At 36.2% G+C, this 24,787-nt stretch overlaps 1 protein-coding gene across 1 annotated transcript; it reads left to right on the top strand.

Annotated features, from left to right (window-relative positions):
* Positions 1 to 21,703: 21,703 nt before the first annotated feature.
* Positions 21,704 to 22,471, top strand: LOC146917270 (uncharacterized). The gene has a single exon (XM_085721859.1). It carries the CDS (start codon positions 21,704 to 21,706, stop codon positions 22,469 to 22,471), a length of 768 nt encoding a protein of 255 aa, XP_085577985.1.
* Positions 22,472 to 24,787: the final 2,316 nt, after the last annotated feature.

The following is a 24,787-nucleotide window of genomic DNA, read 5'->3' as shown; positions in this document are numbered from 1 at the left end:
CCTTCCTTTTTCATACCCTACCACCAAAACATCTTAAGATCTTGATACATCTTTGTTTCACCTAGATGGAAACTATTGTCATGGGGTTTACAAACTCTTTCTCCAAGTATTACCACTCTATCCTCACCAACTTCAAACTCTTACTCTCGTACTAATCATCTTCTTTACCTCTTTCAAGCATTCGTCTTCCAATTTTTTTTTCTTTCACCAATCTCAAGAAATCATCGAACACCACAATTGTTTGTAAGAAAATATTCTCTTTTCGTAAACTTTCTGTCCAAGCTTAAATACACGATGTTGATTTCTCATTTCCGTTAGATATGGGTAGGGTAACGAGTAAGCATTTGGGAATAGGGTATAGGGATGGGGAAGGTAAAACTCATCCCCACCACGCTCCATTGTCATGCCTACCAATTCATGTTCTCCTTCTTATCTTTCATTTTGATACAAAAAACATGGCCAATAATCGATATGGTCACCCGTTCAAATCAAAGTCAAATGACATTTTTCGATTGATGTAGTGGTGATTATGGCGATTAGAGACCGGTTCTACGATTATATATAACATGATATTTTACCTAAGTTTATGTTAGGTTTTATTTAACAAATAAGTATTTTTCTTTTGGAACTATTTTACTTCATTTTGTTTTATTTCCAATAAATAGGTTAAATCAAGAAAATATGATGAAATGGTAGAATTGATGAAAAAGTCACAATTGTTTAAGTCATGTTGACCAAGGTTTCACTTATGACAGTGAGAGACTTCAATGCAAGAATAGTAAGAAATCAAGGCAAAACACTTCATATGCAATAAAATAGCAATAAAAGCAATAAAATAGCACTCGTTACTAATGCATGTAACCCCATATTACGATCGTAATAGACCTCATGCCTTCAATTTTTGTTTTTACACTTCTTGGACTTGAGTGGTTTTGTATAATTGCCTCTATTAAGTCTTGTAATTGCTGATTATGCACTAATTTAGTATCCCTTAAGCTATAAATTGGTTTTCCATAATTTGCTTTTGGGTACCATTTCACTATTGTAAAGTAGCATACTTTTATACTTTGAGAAAATCTTGTTTGGACCCAACCACTTAGGCACTCACACCCAAAAATATATTTTATTTAATTAATTAAAAAATAAATATTATTTAATTATTTTTTTTTCTCTTTCTCTCTCTAACTTTTCTCAATTATGTATGTGTGTCTAAATTTAATGACCAAAACACTTGTGCCCAAGAAACTATTTCCCCTGGTACTTTTATCTTGCAATTTCAATTAAAGTTATTTATTTTGTTTCTTGTTTTCAACATATTTTTATAATATGCTCATCATATGATTCTATTTTGAATAAATAGTTATCATACTCAACTTGGAACCGTTGTGTTATCCTTTTAATATCTAATTTTAAATCAATTAGACTCGGAATTATCATACTCTACTTGAGTATTTACTTGACCGTGTAAAATGTGCCAACCAAAATTCTTACATGATCAAGTAAGAAGACACTTCTGGTACCTCAAAAAAAGTTAGACTTTTGGTAAAGGGAAGTGATACATAGACCACATTAGATAGTATGTACCATTTGTACATCCACACACAATTATGACATGTGTTTATGTGGTCCCCACATAGAAAAAATTCTCCTTTTTTTGGTCTCTCACACACTCTCACACGGGAGTGGTACATTATGGGTATGGAGAAAATGGTGTCAATGAAACACTATCCTTTGGTAAAAATAAAATTTGTCAACAATTGTTGACTTTTAAAAATACATAACAAATTCAACATTAGAAAAAAAACACATTTAACATAGAAAAATATAAAGACTTGTTTAAATTCTTTTAACTACGTTACAAGATCTGATATAATCGTGTTTCAGATTGGGACTCAACCAACATCACCGGCCCAATACATGACGGTCCATTAGCCCATAATCTTTGTCGTTCAAGGTTACTTGGGGGACTTTATATGCGCTTCACCACACAAGAGCGCATCTCATCAAATCTAGACCGTCCAAATGATTGATGAACACCATTGACACAACCGTGCACAACCCAATTTCGAACCTTAATTAGGATAATCAAGGGAAAGAATTTACTTACTCTTGATTAGGGTTGACGATGAGCCGAGCCAACTGGAACATAGTTCGGAACTCAACTCGACATTAACTCGTACTTGGTTCATGAACCAAATGTGTTGAACTTGAGCTGAAAATTAAGTTCCTTAACGAAATGAGTCGAACTTGAGCTATCTATAGTGCGAATCATTTGGTTCATTACTTAGCTCGATTATATATATAAATATGAGTTCGGATATGGTGGAGTTTTTTTAAAGATATTTTCAATTCTAGTTGTGAAATTACGTTGATTTTTGTCGTTGTTACATGCACTAATTTTAGTGTGCATTTGTATTATTGTTTTGTGTTGTTTGTAGCTTTTAATATTTTGTTACATGGATCCCAACAATCTATCACTTTCATAAATATCCAAAAGAATTTTGCTCTCCACCCAGCACGTTTTGCTCGCACCCTGCAAGCCTACCAAAAATACCCTTGCGCAAGTTAACTTGCGCAAGTGTTAATTTTTGCGCAAGTTAACTAACGCTACGTAAGTTAACATGTGCAGCGTCAGTTAACTCACGCTGTGTGCTTTCTTAAACAAGGCAGAGCACCTCATTTCTCATCTAAAATCTCAAAAAATCTCAAAAATCTCTCTCAAATCACCCAACTCCAAAATTCCTTCAAGTTCAAATCAAACAACACTCCAATAACAAGTAAGTTCTCATGATCAAACGCCATTAACCTTTTATGTTTGCATGTTAGATTTTTTCTCTTAAATTAGAAATTTTTTAGATTTAGAGTTTGTTTAAATTTTGGTGTTTTTGGAAGGAAATCATACAATGTTAGGATGTAAATGACTTGTGTTGCTTAAAATGTTTAGATGTTTGCATGTTTATGTTGATTTTTTTAGAAATTTTTTTAGAATTAGGGTTTGTTTAAATTTTGATTTTTTTTTGCAAGATATGATACAATGTTACATGCAAATGAGTAATATTGCTTAATTATTTAGATGTTTGCATGTTTATGTTGTAATTATCATTTTTAGGGTTTATGTATAATATGCACACCAAGTGTTTGATTAAATGTTTGAATGAGTTTTTCATTGATTATTTTTAATTTCTATGTGTGTAGATTTGAAACAATGGCCGGGTGGATCGACGTTCATGCAACATTCAACGACGGAGAACCTCAGAGGTTGAAGGTTCGGTGCCTTGATGTATCGTTAAGAGATCTCAAGGATCAACTGAATGAATTCAACCAAGGAGTCAACTCAAGAGACACAAGGAGGGTGCAAAATATTCTGTATAAACGTCCAACGCTCGACGAGGGGAGGGTATCATTCACTTGGGTGGAGTTAAAGAACGACGAAAACGTGACGAGCATGTTTTGGGAGCACACCAAGTTCCAGTGGATCGATATGCGGGTGACGTTGCTGAGATCAACTGAAGATATCATCAACAACTTGATTCCGCCAGAAGATCGTCATTAGTTAGGGTAAGGTGCATTCAAACTACAACATTTGTCTCACCTCTGAAATGGGGTAATTCGTACTTGCCAAACGGCGAGGACTCAAGCATTTCGCTCAGCCTTCATGTTTTTCCTTTGAAAAGATTAAATTTTTGTTTGGCTGGTTTAGATGAAGGTATTAAGTGTCAAGGAATGGACCTCATTTCGGTGGCACTGGAATACATTCATCTAAATCAAGCCTAACAAAAATTTATTCTTTTCAAAGGAAAGCATGAATGTTGAGCGAAATGCTTGAGTCATGTCGTTTGGCAAGTTTGAATTTACCCCATTTCAAAGGTAAGACAATTGTTGTAGTTGGAATGCACATTCCAACCACAACAATTTTCTTCCTCTGGATGGGGTAATTCAAACTAGTTAAATGGCAGGACACCGGCATTCGACCGGGAGTGTTTTTATTCCATTCTAAATGTTAATTTCTTGTTGGCTTCGTTTAAATGATGGTATCGAAGTGTCAAGGTCTGGACCTCATTCTGTTGGCTCTTAGATACTATCATTTAAAACCAAGACCAACAAGAATTTAACATTTGGAATGGAATAAAAACACTTCTGGACGAATGCCGGAGTCCAGCTTTTTAGCTAGTTTGAATTGACCTCATTCAGAGGTAAGATAATTGTTGTAGTTGGAAGTTACATTTCCGAATGTAATGTAATGATAGTTGACGTACATGTCTTTTATGTAATGTAATGTAATGATACCACAATGTAATGTAACGTAGATGAAATTATATCTAAATAAAATTGTCTAAGACTTAATGTTGTGTACTTGTCGAATTTATTATTCAATACACCATTTTTATTTGAATTAATGTTGTGTACTTATTATAATTTACTTATTCGATACGCAATATTTATTCGAATTCATGCTATCACAATATATATTTGAATTCATGTTGTCGCAATATTTTTTTTGAATTCACGCTCTCGCAATATTTATTCGAATTCACGCTCTCGCAATATTTATTCGAATTTTATTCAAGTTTATTTTATTGACTTTATTCTTCTAATTTATTTTTTTTACTTTATTATAAAAAATATATTGCGTTAATTAAGTCACACTGCGTGACTTAACTAACGCACCATATAAGCTGTGCGTGACTTAAGTCACGCACGTTATAAGCTCTGCGCAAGTTAACTTGCGTAAGTTGGCCGGTTCTAAAAATCGAAGCACAAACGTTTCTTGGACGGTAGTCAATGGTCTTGACTATTTTTTACACGTTTTCCACTTGTTTTGACCACGTTTTTTGACTCATTAATTGCTATATACCTAATACCCCCTATAAAAACCCTCACATACTTCCTCTTTTCCTCACATTTTCTCATCCCACTCCCCCCCCCCCCCCCCCCCCCCCGTTCTCTTCTTCTTGTTCTTCTTCTTTGTTTCTTATTAGTTTCTAGGGTGGTTATACCGCTTTAGGTATATACCAGTGGCTTATGGGGGAAGTAGTGGTCGGTCCGGTCGGGGAAAAGGGCATCTTGATGTCGTTTTCCCCAGGGCTGATCACTATTTTCCCCATGAGCTATTTGGCATATACCGTAGAGGGTATCAAATAAGTTTTGACCTCAAGAGGGCATAAAAAAAAAGAAGTAAAAATCAGTCTTATTTGCGCGACTTAACTCGCGTAATGCGTGACTTAACTCACGCATAGATTACAACGTGCGTTAGTTAAGTCACGCTATGTGACTTAACTTGCGCAAGGGTATTTTTGGTACGCTTGCAGGTACGAGCAAAACGTGCTGGGTGGAGAGCAAAATTCTATCCAAAAAGACCAATCCACTACTTCTCTTGATGTTAGCTTCTAACCGAGTAGTTCTATGGTGAAGAATTTACTTGCAGCAAAAGATACCTCTTGATGGTACTTTTTTTGGAGATATATATCCAAAACAAGTCTTATTTCATATGGAAACAAATTTATCAATATCTCATATTTAGGATAGCACCCAATAGTGACCAATTAAACATGAGATTCGTAGAGAACATGTGCACCGTTGGTTTTAACTTTTGATGTGTGCCATCAATGATTATGCTAGACCACCACGTAACTAGTTGCCTCCACCTCGTTACGCAACACAGTCACTTGTCACATGCAAATATGTCATGGACAACAATTTCGGTGAATTTGGTTACATACTTTTTATGTTGTTTGTTATTTGTTTAAAATAAAATGCATTTTTGTGTTATAACGAACTTAGAAAATAAATGTTAATGAGGAATGGAAAAACGTTACTTGTTAGAAAGACACAAATTATCATTTTATTGAACGCAGCAACTTAAAATTACAAATATAAACTCTTCATCATACACAAAGCTGATTTTAGTCATTTTACCGTTGAATCAATAAATTTTATTACTAAACTAAATAACATATGATGCGATTTATTGATTCGATGAAAAAAGATTTATGTTTAATATATGAAAAATAGTTTACATATGCATGTTGGACAAAACTTTAAAGTGAAGAACGTTAAAGAAAGCAACTAAAGAAATTTACGTATGTTTTGTCTACTATGTTGCAACCACAATTCCATAATTGTCAATTTCTTCTTTGCGTTTGTAAAACATGAAAATGAAATTTGCTAGATCGTTTTAATGCTTTTATTTTTGTATATTTTTGGATGATAATGCTGCCATTAATTGTTTTTTCTGGTACAAAAAACGCTGCCATTATTTTCTCATTTTTTTTTTTTGAAAACATTATTGTCTCAAATATATATAGAGAGACAACACGAATCTCGAATCCCCTAGTAGTATATATATTGTTCGGTTTAGGGGTGTGTGTACATTCAATTAGGTCGGCTTTGAACATAAAATATTCATCAACGAATCATATGTATTTTCAGCTAACACTACTCATGTTTAAAATTTATAAAGAGAACACCTTCCATCTACAAATTGATTATGTAAGAGTAGACAACGAAAAAAAAGAAAAAAAAACAGCTAAGTAATTTCATTCATAGCTGCGATCATAATAAAAAGTGACATATGCTCTTGAATTTGAATTTGGAAACACACATACAACGATATCTCTTTGACTATTAGATGAACAACAATATTTAGTTGTCCTCGAATAAAACTGTTGAGTTTTAAGTGAGAGTGGTTAAGTCTAGCATCGCCTATGAACATGTAAAATGTTGAATTTATATGAGAGATGACACATTAACTAAATGAATTAAGGTTTTGGATGAAGATGTAGTGTCTCCTGCTCTCGTGATCTTGAAATATTAGTGTTTGGTGTTTCTCCTTTGATCTCTGGACTCTCCAACAAATGTTATCTTCGCCCCTAGTTTGGCTTGGTGGGGGGAACGAGAATCGCTTTTATGTTGGATCCTTTTATAGGATGATGGACTCACACATGTGGAAGATATTGTTGTATTTCAAGTGTGTGTGGTTAAGTGTCACATCGTCTACGAATAAAAAAACATGAATCTCAATTGTTCAATTACATGGATCTTATCGCTATAAACATTTCGCAAATAAACAACACATGATATTTTTTTTTTATGAATTCCACCTTGGTGTTACCTGTAACTCCCCAGACTAATTTCAGGATTGCCGAGTGACCGCACAAACCAACACGAGTCTTTTCAGCATATTTTTTCCTCACTCGCACGCTTTTCGAGAAACTTTCCAGAAGATCATCCATCCCAAACTTGCTTCAAGTCAAGCACGCTTAACTATTGAGTTCTTATGGTTTGGGCTACCGAAAAGAAGATGCATCATGTTGATATAGGTAGTACCAAACGATTCTTATAAGCCTTCCTTCAACCATGCAGTCTCATACATGCACGACTTCAGGATCTATCTCATTTCGATGTGATTTGGTTTTTCCTAGAAGCTTTCAAATAATAATAATAATAATAATAATAATAATAATAATAATAAAAGTTGTTTCAAGGATAATATAACCTAATAATAGTAAATCTTATAAGGATAATATTGAGATTTTAAATAAATATAAGGATAATTTCGGCAGTGCAATAAAATTTGTTTCCCTCCTCTCCCCTCCCCTTCTAAAAATTGAACCAAACACTTCAAATTAAAAATATTTCCTCCCCCTCCTCTCCAAAACTCTCGAACCAAACGGACCCTAAAGGGGTGGGAGGCAAGTTAATTTTTTTTTTCTTAACTTTTGATTAATGTGAAGTTGGAATAATTTTTATATTGACAACAAATAATTAATGAGATGTGCAGAAAATTGACAATTGTTTGTTATGAGAGAGAGTGCCAAAAAATAAGAATTTGTTGGAGAAAAAGATAGTAACTAACAATTGTTTGTTACGAGAGAAATTTGACTGAAAAGAGAAAATGTGTGCAAAAAAATATGAATATATTAATGGACTAAAATGAGCGTATAATAGAAAGAAAGATGCAAAAATGCACTTCACTAATTTGGTGTTAATATTCTAAAACGACACTTAAAAATGAACGAAGAGATTACAATATGAAAGTGCAAAATATCTATTATCCATACCTATAATTTTAATCAAAATCAAAATAATTTTAATCAAAATTTCATAAAAACTATTGTTCGTAATTTATAGGCATCAACGCAATATGAAGTCGGGACAGACGATGCCAGCCTAAAGACTAGTATCGTATAGAATAGATACACATATCTATAGCAACCTATAAAGAGAATACATATTTTTTGGGGCTGTATTTTTTCATTATTCTAATTATACCTTTAAACAATTTTTTTTTTTGCTGTATTTTTTCATTATTCTAATTATACCTTTAAACAAATTTGCTTTTAAGAATGTTATATTGTTGGTGATATTGAAAAAGATACAAATTCTAATTTTATTTGTTATATTACTGATAAAAGATAAACATAGTTTGATACTATTTTAAAGTCACAAGCATATACAAATAATTTTAATCAAAACAATTATTTATTTATTTTTATAAAAAAGTACAACTTATAATCTACACTCGGACGCAGATTGCCCATCTAAAGGCTAGTAAAAAAAATACATGAATTTGAGTTGTCTTTTTCTCTTTCTAATTTACCATTTATTTAAAATATCTTATTTATTATTTTATATTTTTTATAAAATTATTTAATTTGATAATTAAAAATAGTTAAATCTTATTAAAATAGAAACTAATCAAGTATTATAGGAACAATATAATGTATAAAAGTATCTAAAGAGAATAGGAGATTATGCATCTCTTCTTCCCTCTTTCTTCTCTGTCGTCCTTCTTCAATCTTTTTAGATTGTTGATAGTTGTACATGTTGGAACAAAATATGTTTAACAATGAACCTTAAAGAGTTTTGATGATAACAAGGTATTAAAAATTGTAAATTGGACTAGCTAATATTTGTTCAAGTGTACAGGACCACAGATAAAAAGTTACATCATTAATTGGTTCTGAATGAGCAAATAAAGAGCAAAAGAAAATGAAGCTTAGGTGATTCTGAAGGCAATACGCTCCTGAAAGTAAAAGTGCTCCTGAAGTCAAGCTGCTCCTGAAGAAATAGCGCTCCTGAAGAATAGTGCTCCTGAAGACAAGAGGTCCAGAAGCCACATTATCAGAAGCTGCATCATCAGAAGCTGAAGAAGCTGCACCATCAGAAGCTGCAGTAGTTGCTTCATCAGAAGCTGCATCATCAGAAGCTGCCTCATCAGAAGTCATTTCACCAGAAGCTGAAGATCAACTAGATTTGCAAAAGATTCAAAGATTGAAGAATCTACATTGCAAAAGCTGTCTATTGGATTCGAAAACACAGCAGAAAATTAGTGGAACATTGCAACGGTCATTTCAAAGGTGTTTGAAGGCATGTGCTTGCAATTTGGACGAAAGCGTTGACATTGTACTTTGTACGAATTGTACAACCACGTTCTCCACTACTCTGTTTTGTGTCCACGCTACAAGACAAGAAAACAGCTCCAGAATACAGCTTCACCTGCATAGATGTTCCTTTGGATAAGGAATGGATTTCAAATTGGTTCTTTATAGGACAACAACCAAATCAGGCAAAATATCATTGGTGAAAGATCAAGCTTCAACAACGACTCTTTGGTGTGCTGGCAATTTCACAACGTCTCTTTCACACCTCTATATAAAGGAGTGAAGACTTAGAGTTTTGGTAATGCAAGAACGCTGAACGAAAGACTCACAACATTTTTACAAGTGCCAAACCTCTGCTGAAATTGTTCTGCATTCACTTAGAATTTCTGTTTCTTAAAGTCATATCTTAGAAATTCTTAAGTCCATTGAGTCTGTATCTGATTTGTATTGTGAGCACCTCTGATTGTATATCAAGTGTTCAACCTTAAACAATTTTCTGTGTAATTTTGTTTAGTTAGGAAGTCTCTTGCAATTGTGCTTGAGCAGGAAGTCTCTTGATTGTGTTCTTGAGCAAAGGAAGTCTCTAGCTTGTGTGCTTGAGCAAAGGAAGTCTCTTGCTTGTGTGCTTGAGCAATTGTAATCAGATATTACTCTTAGTGAAATCTCCTTGGAAGTGCAAGGGGGACTGGACTACTTCCGGATTGTGGAAGGAACCAGTATAATTGCTTTGTGTCGTTCTTCTTCTCTCTCTCTGTTTTATTCCTCTGCATTTAGATTCTGATCATCACTTCAGAAGCTGTCTCACTTAGCTTCTGATCAGTGTGTTCAGTTGTTTAGGAGAAACGAAGAATTTTTTCAAAACACAATTCAACCCCCCTTCTTGTGTTTTTCTCACATTCAATTGGTATCTAGAGCTTTGGTCTGTTGTGTAACACTTAACCGTGCAACAGTCAAAGATCTGAGAAAAACATGTCTATTCCTCCTCCTACTGGTTCTGGTGATACTAGCTATAAAAATGTCTCACATGATTATAGTGATAGTAAGAAAACCAGTGTTGGAAAAGTTCCAAAGTTCAATGGAGATGCTGAAGAGTTCTCTTGGTGGAAGACCAATTTTTACAGTTACATCATGAGCCTAGATGAAGAATTGTGGGATATTCTGGAAGATGGTGTTTGTGATTTAGTCCTTGATGAAGAAGGAGCTGCTGTGGATAGAAAGAAACATACTCCAGAACTGAGGAAACTCTACAAGAAGCATCATATTATCAGAGGAGCTCTTGTCACTGCCATACCCAAAGCAGAGTACATGAAGATGAGTGACAAATCCACTGCTAAAGCTATGTTTGCTTCTCTCTGTTCAAATTATGAAGGGAGCAAGAAGGTCAAAGAAGCAAAGGCTCTTCTGCTTGTACATCAGTATGAGTTATTCAAGATGAAGGATGATGAAACTATTGAGGAGATGTACTCAAGGTTTCAAACCTTAGTTTCTGGGCTACAGATTCTAAAGAAGAGCTATGTTGCTTCTGATCATGTAAGCAAGATTCTCAGAAGCTTACCTGCCAGATGGAGACCAAAAGTGACTGCCATTGAGGAAGCTAAAGATTTAAACACTTTAAGTGTCGAAGATCTTGTTAGTTCTCTCATAGTTCATGAGTTAAGTCTTAATGAACATGAGTCTACTAAGAAGAGTAAATCAATAGCTCTTCCATCCAAAGGCAAGTCATCGAAAGCTCTCAAAGTGGTTGAATCTGAAGAGGAAGAACAGTCAAGTTCAGATTCTGAACCAGATGCTGCTGAAATGGCCATGCTCTCAAACAGACTTCAATATCTGGCCAAGAAGAACAGAAAGTTTCTCGCCAAAAGGGGTAACTCCAGAAGCTCAAGGAAAGAAGATCAGAAGGGATGCTTCAACTGTAAGAAGCCGGGACACTTCATTGCTGAATGCCCTGATCTTCAAAGAGAAAAGTGAAAGGACAAGTCAAAGAGGTCTACATTCAAACCAAGCAAATTCAAGAAGCAGATTAAGCAGAGTTTAATGGCAACCTGGGATGATTTGGGTAGTGAATCTGGATCTGATAAAGAGGAAGCTGATGAAGATGCAAAGGTAGCTGTTGGGTTGGTAGCAACATCAACTTCAGAAGTTGGATCAGATTCAGACTCAGAAGATGAAAACGAGGTATATTCCAAAATTCCCAGAGATGAACTTGTCGAGTCACTTAAAGAACTTCTTACACATTTTGAAGTAAGAACCAATGAGTTGAAGGATTTGAAAGAAAAATATGTTGATTTGGTACAACAGCAAAAATCAACTCTATTGGATCTGAAAGCTTCTGAACAAGGACTTAGGGGCTTTGACTTCATGTGTAAAACATATGAAGATCAGCTCAGGTTCTTATGTCAGAAGCTACAAGAAAAGTGTAATGAAAAACCTTTAAGTAATCATGAAATTGCTCTTGAAGATTTTATTATATCTGGCATTGACAGAAGCAGAGTAGCTTCTATGATTTATAGCATTTACAAGAACAATGGCAGAGGAATTGGTTTTCCAGAAGTGAAACTTGAGAAAACCAATCTAAAGTCTTGTTGTGAATGCATCAAGGAAGGTCTGAAAACATTCTTTGTACCAGAAGGGGCTGAGTTGGAAACTGTTGTTCAATCAGAACCTGAAGCTTCTAGTTCTAAGGCTAAGATTACTTCAAAGCCAAAGAACTCTAAGTCAAAGGCTATGATCAAATCTGATTCCAAGATTTCAAAGGTTAGGATCCTGAAAAGATCAGAACCTATTCCTCAGAGTCTGGTGAAACCAAAATCTGGGGTTCTGAAGTCTAAATTTCAGAAGAAGTCAGTTACTGCTTCTGAAGTACCAAAACCTAAGGTGATGGTTAATCAGAAGCAACCCAACTTACAGCACAAGGTACAAGAAGTGAAGAGTAAAGCCTTAAGTACTAACCTTCCAGGACCCATAGAACAATGGGTACCTAAATCAAAAAATGTCAATGATGCAGGTATGTCTAAGAGCAGTGTCAAAACAAAGATCATGGTACCTAGACGGCGGTTGCTCAAGACACATGACAGGAGACAAGTCCATGTTCCTCAGCCTAACAATGAAAGAGGGAGGAAATGTGAAGTTTGGAGGAAACCAGACAGGCAAGATCATAGGTACAAGAACTATTGGTAACTCCTCTACCTCAATTAATAATGTATGGTTGGTAGATGGTCTTGAACATAACCTTTTGAGCATTAGTCAATTTTGTGATAATGGTTATGATGTGCTTTTTGAAAAACCCAACTATACAGTAATCAACAAGGAAGACAAATCCATTGTGTTCAAGGGAAAGAGAGTTGACAATGTCTATAAAATCAATTTTTCTGAACTGGCTGATCAGAAGGTGATTTGCCTACTATCAGTGAATGATAAGAAATGGATGTGGCACAGAAGGTTGGGACATGCTAACTGGAGGTTAATCTCTAAGCTTAGTAAGTTACAACTTGTGAAAGGGCTACCAGACATTGACTATCATTCAGATGCACTCTGTGGTGCATGTCAGAGAGGGAAAATTGTGAAATCATCTTTTAAAACCAAAGACATTGTTTCAACCTCAAGACCCTTAGAATTACTCCATATTGATTTATTTGGACCAGTGAGTACTGCATCCTTGTATGGAAGTAAATATGGATTAGTCATTGTTGATGATTACAGCAGATGGACTTGGGTGAGATTCATAAAGAGTAAAGATGTTGCGTGTGATGTATTCAGTAGCTTCTGCACTCAAATTCAATCTGAAAAAGAATCAAAAATTTTGAAAGTCAGAAGTGATCATGGTGGAGAATTTGAAAATGAGCCATTTGAAGCTTTTTGTGAAAAACATGGAATTTTCCATGAATTCTCTTCTCCTAGAACACCACAACAAAATGGGGTTGTAGAGAGAAAGAATAGAACTTTACAAGAAATGGCCAGAACCATGATTCATGAAAACAATTTACCAAAACATTTTTGGGCAGAAGCAGTGAATACAGCATGCTATGTTCAAAACAGGATCTATATTAGACCTATTTTGGAGAAAACAGCATATGAACTCTTTAAAGGAAGAAAACCCAATATCTCTTACTTTCATCAATTTGGATGTACATGTTACATTCTGAACAACAAGCTCTACCTAAAGAAATTTGATGCCAAGGCCCAAAGAGGAATCTTTTTAGGTTACTTTGAAAGGTCAAAGGCATACAGATGTATAATTCAGAAACACTATGTGTTGAAGAATCTATGCACGTTAAATTTGATGACAAGGAGCTTGAAGATAAAACTTCAAAGCAAGGTGAAAGTTTTGCAGAGATACATGTTCCTGAAGCTACTCCAGAACCTGATCAGATAGCTGAGACTGAAGATAGTCCAGAAGCTGAACCCACATCAGAAGCGCAAGATGAAGCTGCTTCTGATGAAGCACAAGATGGCTCACATCAAGCAGATCCTCCCAGAAACACATTCAAACACAAGTCTTCACATCCTGAGGAGCTAATCATTGGAAACAAAGATAGTCCAAGAAGAACAAGATCACATTTCAAACAAGTAGAGTCAATGATTGGACTAATCTCAATGATTGAACCTACAACAGTTGATGAAGCACTTTCAGATGATGGATGGATCCTAGCTATGCAAGAAGAGTTGAACCAATTTCAAAGAAATGATGTGTGGGATCTGGTACCCAAACCTCAGCACAAGAACATTATTGGAACAAAATGGGTATTCAGAAACAAGCTAAATGAGCAAGGTGAAGTAACAAGAAACAAAGCCAGGCTTGTTGCACAAGGGTATAGTCAACAAGAAGGCATTGATTACACTGAAACGTTTGCTCCAGTTGCAAGATTGGAAGCAATCAGGTTACTTCTTTCCTATGCAGTTAATCATGGCATAATATTATATCAGATGGATGTCAAGAGTGCATTTCTCAATGGTGTCATAGAAGAAGAAGTGTATGTCAAGCAACCTCCTGGATTTGAGGATATTAAATATCCTGACCATGTTTTTAAACTGAAGAAATCACTATATGGCTTGAAACAAGCTCCCAGAGCTTGGTATGATAGACTAAGTAATTTCTTATTCAAGAATGATTTTAAAAGAGGACAGGTTGATACTACACTCTTCAGAAGGACCCTTGGGAAAGATATTCTTGTTGTGCAAATATATGTTGATGATATAATATTTGGTTCTACTAATGCATCTCTTTGCAAGGAATTTTCTGATGCAGGATGAATTTGAAATGAGTATGATGGGAGAGCTGAAGTTCTTCCTTGGCATTCAAATCAATCAATGCAAAGATGGAGTCTATGTTCATCAATCAAAGTACACAAAGGAGCTTCTGAAGAAGTTCAAACTTGAAGATTGTAAAGTGATGAACACTCCAATGCACCCTACGTGCACCTTAAGCAAAGAAGATGAAGGAGCTAAAGTAGATCAGAAGCTGTATAGAGGTATGATTGGTTCTTTGTTATACCTCACTGCATCTAGGCCAGATATTTTATTCAGTGTATGTTTGTGTGCAAGATTCCAATCAGATCCTAGAGAATCTCATATGACTGCTGTCAAGAGAATCTTCAGGTATTTGAAAGGAACAACTAATCTTGGACTCCTTTATAGGAAATCCTTAGATTATAAGCTAATTGGATTCTGTGATGCTGATTATGCTGGTGATAGGATTGAAAGAAAGTCAACCAGTGGCAATTGTCAATTTCTGGGTGATAATCTTATATCCTGGGCTAGCAAAAGACAAACTACTATTGCTATGTCTACAGCAGAAGCAGAATACATTTCAGCTGCAAGTTGTTGTACACAACTTCTTTGGATGAAACATCAGTTGGAAGATTATCAGATAACTGCTAACAGTATTCCCATTTATTGTGATAATACTGCTGCTATTTGTTTGTCTAAAAATCCAATTTTGCATTCAAGAGCTAAGCACATTGAAATCAAACACCATTTTATCAGAGATTATGATCAAAAAGGAATTTTGGATATACAATTCATTGATACTGAAAATCAATGGGCTGATATATTTACTAAGCCTTTAACAGTTGAAAGATTTGATTTTATAAAGAAAAATTTGAACATGCACTACGTGTCTGATTAGATGTTTGCTTGCTCCTGAATAGGATTTTAGGTTCTGAAGTTAGTTCAGAAGCAGTAGTCCATCAGAAGCTCTTTATTGAGGTTCTGAGGAAAACTCGCTTCTGATGATGACGTCAGCATCTGAAGTCCAGAAGCTGGATTTATTGCTTTCGAATAGTTGAATTAGTGGAAACGTTGGGAGTTACTTTTTAAAAGTAACTTCTGGCCCACTAACTTGGTAGTTACTCTGTGAACTTCTTACGTGGCCTGTATGTGTTGGTGTATAACTAAAAGGGCAATGATGATTTAATAGCTTTGAAAGTACTTTTCATGCGCCCCCAATTTTGTCATTAATGTTATGTTTGTTTGTCTCTTTTGAATTGCAAACGTTTTTACTTTTAACACTTTGTCAATTCACACACTACTCACTCACAACAAACACATTTTGCTCTCAAACCTCTTGCGAAGTAAGCGCAAAAACCTTAGAACCCTAAATTCTCTAAATCTTCTTCAATCATCATCAAATGGCATCATCAAGCTCGCAACGAGAAGTTTCAGTATCCTCTTCACGGATGGTCCCTGAATATGACTACAAAGGAAGAAGCATGAAATTGGAAGAATGGGAACTACAAGTTCAGATAGAGAATCCAGTGGATTTCAATTCTCTGACTTTTCATAAGTGTTGGATTAGGGATTTCTATGAAGAGCAAGGACTCATGCATTACTTCAAAATGTTGAATGGACCAACATATGAAGCATTGGTCAGGCACTTCTGGGTTAGAGCAAAAATTTATAACAAAGCTGCATCCATAGCTGAAGAAAGTCATATGGTTCTGCTCTATCCAGAACTGGAAGGAAAATCAAGAGAAGAAATGGGTCTTGCGCCGTTTGTTGAAGATGAAATCAGATCAAGCATCTGCGGTATTCCAGTGAGAATTGCACAATGGCACATTGAGTCTGTTCTTAAGGCTGAAGCTTCTGGATATTACTCTGGAATTGATCTTTCAGGTGCTGCTGAAAAACGCATTTGGAAAAAGCAAGCCAACTTGGTGATATACAATTCTGAGAAGGAGAAGAAATATGCTGAATTGAGCATGGAAACTAAGATGCTTCTGAAGATTCAGAATGAGAACCTGTTTCCATGTGGTGACAGTATGAAACCAAATTTAGCTCAGAAGGTCCTTCTCCAGCACTTCATCAAGAAGGAAAAGGTGAACGTGCCCAAATATATGTTCAAGTACCTCATAGAATGTCTAAAACAGAGTCAGCTACTGGATAAACCCTTGGTTCCTTATGGAAGACTCTTATCAGAGATTTTCTATCAAGGAGGTGTCTTGGATTGTTTAAACAGAACTCAAGGATACACAGATCAGCTGCTGGATACAAAGACTGGAGCATTCATAAATGCTCAAACTCTCAAGAATATGAAGCTGATCACCAAGGTCACCAAGCTTAAAACTGATCTAAGTGAATCTCTTGTTGTATCTGATTTTATGAGAGATTTTCCACCCATCTGCAAACAGGATCCTATTGAAGTGCAGATGAGGTACATCAAGGAATACTATGAGGCAACCAACAAGATCATCAGGATGGATGAAGTACCTGAAGAAATGTTTGGTGGTGCAGTGCCTCTAGCAAAAGGCAGAAGGACTAAAAGGAAAATAACTGCAGAAGAATATCTGGAGGTTGAAAGGACTGTTAAGAAGGCAAGAGTTGCTTCTGACAAGCTCAAGATTGGTGGATCATCAGTACCATCAATTGAAGAAGCTATTGAAGACATGGATTCCAGAATGATCATGGATGTTGGCGTTACTCTTGATCAACCTGCAAAACCAAAGAAGAAGAGGAAGCAAGCAGTAAGGAGGACCAAGAACTTTCCTCATGTTTCTAAGAAGACTGAAGCTGCTACTAATGTGTCAGAAGTTATTGGAAAAGCTATGGAGATTGCTTCTGAGCTTCAAGAGAGGGTAATAACAGAAGCATCACAACTTCTTAATATTCCTGGCACTGCTGAAGATGATCAAATGAAGTCAGCTGATTGCTCAGAACCCTCTACTGCAGGTAATATTTTCACACACTCAGAACCTGTAGTACATGAGATATCCAGTGACTCTCCTTCACCTTCTTCAAAATCCTCATCATCATCATCTTCAGATTCTGATGATGATATACCCTTAGCTCAACTTGTTAGAAAACCAGTGAAACGCCAGTCAACATCGGCCAATACCAACACAAAGCCATCGCAGTCAAACACTTATGAACCAGTTGGTCATATAATCAATGAGAAGTTGACTAAATTGGCTGTGCAGAGAGATAGAGTCATCAACAATATCTTTCGCCTTAACCCTCAACCTCTTAACATTCAACCCCTCAACATGATTATACCAGAAAATGTTGAGACAACCTCACAAAAAGCCTCTGAAATGACTTCAGAAGCAACTGCTTCTGATAAAGTTGTTTCAGAAGACCCCCCACAACAAAAACCTTCATCAGACAAAGCCTTTTCACCCCCTCAATCTTCACCCCCTACAATTTCATCACCCCCACAACAACAACCAACTGTTCCTGAACTATCTGTTCCTGAACAAGTCTCTCCTCAAAAGACCGTTCCTGAACATACTGTTTCTGAACAACCAGTTACTAAACCCACTCCTGAACCTGAACCTGAAACTGCCGCTCCTGAACACATTGTTCCTGAGCTAACTTCTGAGGATGATCAAAATGATCATGCCTCTGATATGGTAGTTGACCCCACTCCTGACCAACCATCAACCAGCCAATCCGTAACTACAAATGACCAATCATCACCAAACCTACCAATTATTCACCTAGCCCCTCCAAAACCCTCTAAACAACCTTCACCTCCCACCATATACCTGGATTCTCAAGTTCTAAAGGATGTGTGGGAAGATATTGCTTCTGAAGTGGGAAGATATTGCTTCTGAAGTTCTCAGACTGATAGCAAGCAGAAATGATCTGGGTCATACAATAAGCTATCAGAAGCAATGGAGAAGGATCAAGGAAAGGGTCGTCAACCTAATTTCAGCGCTGCATGATTCCTGTATTGAGGCTCAAGAGCAAGCCAAGCAGAAGCTGGAAGATTGGTTAAATGGCATAGAAGAGAATACTGGAGATGTTGAAGTTCTTGGTACTTGGGTGAAGACTCCACTCAGTATCAGAGGCAAAGCACCTGATGAATTCCTGCCTAAGGAACTGCATCTGAGTATTCCTTCTGAGATCCTAGAGAAGATTGATGCACCTAACCTGGCTCTAGCTCAGGAGAACAAAGTGCTCAAAGAAGAAAATGAGAGGCTGAAAACAGAGCTAATAGAGCAGAAGCTGAAGATATCTAAGTTGGAAGCTGACATGCAAGAAGCCAAGATCAGAGAAGACAACTACAGAAGAGATATGGACAAGAAGTATGCTGATGTTCAAGAGCTTCTGAAGAAGATTTTAGAAAAATAAGTCAAACCCATAGTTGCACACTTTTAGCTTATTTTTCTGTCTTTTTAGGCTTTTGACATTCTTTGTTCAATTCTGATTCTGATTTAATTCTTTTTGCTTCTGATATTATAGGCTTCTGATATTTCCGCTCTTCCTGCTTCTGAATTTTTCCTGCTTCTGAAAATCTTTAACTGTTTATACCTTGTATGTTATTATTTGCTATGTCTGTTTATTTAATCTTTGAAGATGGTTAATGTGCTTTAAAATGATTTGAATTATGCTCTGAACCTTTAATCTTATGTTTTTCTCATCTCTTCTTTTTGTTTATGTCTTTTTGCTAATGACAAAAGGGGGAGTATATGTGATAGTATTTAAAGGCTCTGAGCCCCATTAATTAATGTTTGAAAATTTTGAAAATTTCTATCCTTTTTTATCGGTGTATCAAAAAGGGGAAGTATCAAATTTCAAATAACAATTAATTGAACCATTCTTCTTATCTATAAGTCAATTCTTTCAATTTTTTTAAGCTCTGATATTATTGTGCGAAAAATGAATTTAATTAACCTGGATAGAACTTAGGGGGAGCTTACAAACCTCACCTTAAAGACTATCAGACTCAGGGGGAGTTAGAGCTTACAAACCTCAGACTCTGAGCTTACAAACCTCAGAACCCCAAGGTCAACTTGTTAATTAGATTAACAACAATTGATAAATTTTAAATACTATTGTTTGTCATCATCAAAAAGGGGGAGATTGTTGGAACAAAATATGTTTAACAATGAACCTTAAAGAGTTTTGATGATAACAAGGTATTAAAAATTGTAAATTGGACTAGCTAATATTTGTTCAAGTGTACAGGACCACAGATAAAAAGTTACATCATTAATTGGTTCTGAATGAGCAAATAAAGAGCAAAAGAAAATGAAGCTTAGGTGATTCTGAAGGCAATACGCTCCTGAAAGTAAAAGTGCTCCTGAAGTCAAGCTGCTCCTGAAGAAATAGCGCTCCTGAAGAATAGTGCTCCTGAAGACAAGAGGTCCAGAAGCCACATTATCAGAAGCTGCATCATCAGAAGCTGAAGAAGCTGCACCATCAGAAGCTGCAGTAGTTGCTTCATCAGAAGCTGCATCATCAGAAGCTGCCTCATCAGAAGCTGCATTATATGAAATTGGACTTAGCTTCTGATCAGTGTGTTCAGTTGTTTAGGAGAAACGAAGAATTTTTTCAAAACACAATTCAACCCCCCTTCTTGTGTTTTTCTCACCTTCAGTACCCTAGTTTCCTCTCTTCACTGAGTTGTATCTTTCTGCACCTAGTGGTGATTTTGGTTTCTTCCTGGTTTCATCCCCTTCCTACACCTTTCTTGCTTCCTCTGTATCCTCTATCTCTCATCCTTTTCCCTTCACCATGTCTCAACCAACAGTCAGTGGAAACTCACTCAACAATTCTATTCCTGATCTTCAGATGGAAACCTCTAATGGCTTATCTCGTCCCAACAAATTCCAGAAATTGCTAATTTCTACCCATAATCAAATCTCAGGAAGTTGTGCTATCTACACCAACCCGTATGGAGAGGGTCCCAGCAAATTCACTCCAGAATCTCCTCAAGCAACCTTTGTACCTGCACATAATCAAGATTGTCAAAAAGAAGATTTGAATGCAGAAACAACAGAAGACATAGAAACTATATAAGAGGATCCTTTTCTTTACTATGAAGAATCTCATGTTCAAGAAAGCATCAAACAATGTCAACATAGCTTAATTGGTAAGATACTATCTGATAAACCCATATCCTCTCAAGTCCTATATAGCACTTTGGTTGGTATCTAGTGTAACCCTCTTGGCCTCAAGATCAATGAATTGGAAGGGAAATTCTACCAAATTAAACTAGAAAAAGAAGAAGATTTTCAGAGAATCCTAAAAGGAAGCCCCTGGATTATCAGAAATTGCTGGCTCATTCTTCATGGCTGGAACAGGAATCTGGACATCACTACTTTAGATTTCTCTAACATACCTCTATGGATACAATTCTGGGGATTACCCCTTCACTGCAAGTCCATAATCATGGGGCAGGAGATGGGAGCACAACTTGGTACAGTGCTAGATGTTAGAGTCTATGAATTTCCAGAAAAAGCCAAGATTGTAAAAGTTAAAATTCTACACAACATCAAAAAACCTATCAGAGCAGGAATGTTCATAGGGAATGACCATGATGGAATAACCTGGATTGATTTCAGGTTTGAGAATCTGCCTATGTTCTGTTTTGGTTGTGGCCTCATTTGCCATAACTCAGAAAACTGCAGGAACACTCCTCTCCCTATAGAAGGAGGCACCAACCCTAGAGGTGCCTGGCTGAGGACTAAAAGCTATGGCAAAAGAATCCTTGAAAGGCAGGAAAAAACTTTCAGTAGTAATCCTCTGAAATCTATCAGTGGGGGTCCTTTTAGCCCCATGCCCAAATGTCTTGCGGAAAAGATGGCTGCTATGAGCCTCAAAAAGCAGAACAGTCCCACAACTGGTCAAAGATATTCTCAAACTCAACCTCAACAGGTCTCAACTCACCTAATTTCCCCTCAAGGTCATGCAACACATCAGGGTCCTCATTACTTTCAGGATAAACTCACTACTGCTCAACCTCAACAAAATCACATAATCTCAGAGACAAAGACAGTCAAAAGAAATCTTGGAACAACTACAAGTATGGAAATAGCTTCACCAGACAGCAGAAACCAGATTGACATGGCAGGCCTTTCTAAAAAGGCCAGCCAGCTGACATGAAATCCATATCTTGGAACTGCAGAGGGTTAGGGAAACCCTCTGCAGTTAGAGCTTTGAAGAAGCTCATCAAAACTCAATGCCCAGATTTAGTGTTTTTAATGGAGACAACGCTTAAAAATTCAGACAAAAAAGCTAAGTCCAATTTACTTTGTGGTCCTTTGTCAAATGTCTACATAATTGATTGTCATTTTGTTCATGGTCATAGGTCTGGACGGCTTGCCCTTTTATGGAATGATGTAATTTCTGTAGATATTATTCAAAGCAATAAAAATATGATTGATATGTATATTACAGCTTGTAATATTAATTCTTCTTGGTATGCCACTAACATTTATGGATTTCCTTATAATTCCCAAAAGCACTTAACTTGCTCTATTATTAAGGATCTTTTTCAAAACAGAAACCACTCCAAATGGCTCATATTTGGAGACTTTAATCTACTCCTTAATAGTACTGAAAAGACTGGTGGGAATAATATTGATTTTAAGCACACTAAACTTTTTAATGACACTCTCAATAACTGTGACCTGGATGACTTAGGATTTCATGGTCATAAATTCACTTGGGCTAATAACCAAGCTGATTCTGAACATATTAAAGAAATACTTGACAGATTTTGTGCATCCTCTAACTGGATTGTTTCTTTTCCTAGATATACAAACAAACACCTTATCAGATACACATCTGACGACAACCCAATCATGTTAGTATTCTATGGGGCTAATGAATGTAGCAGACATCAACACCACTCCAAACCCAAGTGATTTGAGCAGCTTTGGGACCAAGATCAAGAATGTTTTCAAATTGTAAAACAAGCCTGGGATACTTACCATGGAAGTAGCACTATGAAGCTTAGTCACACCCTAAACCAGATTGCTAGCTGGGGAAAAACCAAGTATGGTCACATCCCTCAAAAAATCAAAGACCTACAGGCAAATTTGGAAACTCTAAAAAATGTGATCCCTAATAAGGAGACACTCCTAAAAATCAAAAGTATTGAAGATCAGCTAAATGAGGTGCTTCATCAAGAAGAGCTTTGGTGGTCACAACGTGCTAAGGCTCACTGGTTGCAAAATGGGGATCTTAATACCAAATATTTTCATCATAGAACCGGCTTAAGAAAAAGAAAAAACACCATCTACAACATACAAGATGATAATGGGATCAGCTGGCAGGATAGTACTCACATCCATACTATATTCTCTAATTATTTCCATAAAATCTTTGACAGCACTGACCATAATAATAATCATGATATTTTTAATGTAGTTAATAATAGAGTTTCTAATCAGGACTATAATCTCCTAAACTTCCCTTTCACTGCCAAAGAAGTTTTTGAGGCCATCAAATCTTTAAAAGCAAACTCTGCCCCTGGCCTTGATGGTCTCTCTGCTCTTTTTTATCACAAATATTGGGAGGTCATAGGACCGGATATAACTAACTACATTCTTAATATTCTTAATAATGCTGGCAGTGTTAGTGACATTAATCACACCTATATTAGTCTCATACCTAAAGTCTCTTCTCCTAATACTCCCTCTGAATTTAGACCTATTAGCCTTTGCAATGTTATTTTAAAAATCATCACCAAAACTATGGCTAACAGAATTAAGCATATTCTTCCTATCATTGTTCATGACTACCAAAGTGCTTTTCTACCTGGGCGCCTTATAACAGATAATTCACTTATTGTTTTTGAAACATTTCACCATATAAAGCACTCCAGAAAGAAAAGCAATGGTTATGTGGGCATTAAACTGGATATAGCAAAAGCTTATGATAGCTTAGAGTGGAACTTTATTGAGAATACTTTAATTAGTATGGGTTTTCCTCATAAACTCATCAATATTATCATGCTATGCATCAGATCTGTCACTTTTTCTATTCTCATTAATGGTTCTCCTACTGACCCTTTTCAACCTAAGAGGGGAATTAGACAGGGGGACCCTCTTTCCCCTTACATTTTCTTCTTATGTGCTGAAGTCCTCTCTGGGTTAATTGTAAAGGGTCAACATGATGGTCTTATTCATGGGATATCTATTGCCTTTAATGCACCTGCCATAACCCATTTATTATATGCTGATGATAGCATTCTATTTTGTAGAGCCATCCCAGAAGAGGCTACAACTATTCTCAACATATTGAAGACTTATCAAGAAGCTTCTGGTCAAAGGGTTAATATGGAGAAGTCAGAAATGGTTTTTAGCCCTCACATCTCTATGGAAGCTAAAAACCTATTCCAAGCTAATCTACCTATAAAAATTAGTGATTCCATTCATAAATATCTTGGTATGCCAACTCAATTTGGCAGATCAAAGATTCATGATTTCAGCTTCCTAATGGACAGAATTTGGAAAAAACTTAGAGGATGGAAAGAAAAAAATCTTTCTTTTGAAGGAAGGGGAGTTTTAATTAGAGCGGTGGCTCAAGCTATTCCGACTTATATCATGAGTTGTTTCTTAATTCCTAAAGGCATATGTGATAAAATTGAGAGTGTTGTATGTTCCTTTTGGTGGGGCAGCTCTGAAAGCAAAAGAAAAATTCATTGGACTAAGAAAGCTAATCTTTTCAAGACTAAACATTCAGATGGAATGGGGTTTAGAACCCTCAGAGAATTCAACTTAGCAATGTTGGCCAAGCAAGTTTGGAGGCTTCACACTAACCCCAACTCCTTACTATCTCAGTGTTATGAGGCTAAATGTTATCCTACCTCTGATGTACTTCAGGCAGCTACAAGTCATAATCCCAGCTACGCATGGAGAAGTATTCAACAGGCAATCTGGGTTATCAAGAGAGGAAGTTGCTGGAGAGTGGGCTCTGGCACTAAAATTAACATCTGGGAGGATAACTGGGTTCCCACCCTGCCCTCCTATAAAATCATAACTCCTAATAGGGGTAATGCTACAGTGACCAAAGTCCAAGACCTCATACACAGTTCTGGTTTTATTTGGGACAAAGATATTCTTAAAGCCAATTTCATCCCAATAGACCAAATTAATATAGAACAAACTCCTTTGATCAATGTCAACAAAGAGGATGAGTTAATGTGGATGCATGAAAGGAATGGAATTTACACTGTA

This window comes from Medicago sativa, chromosome 6 (assembly GCF_051527215.1).
Source record: "Medicago sativa cultivar Bolivia chromosome 6, Bolivia_mono, whole genome shotgun sequence".
NCBI lineage: Eukaryota > Viridiplantae > Streptophyta > Magnoliopsida > Fabales > Fabaceae > Medicago > Medicago sativa.
Note: the sequence above shows the minus strand (reverse complement) of the source record. Positions and strands in the feature narration are given on the sequence as shown.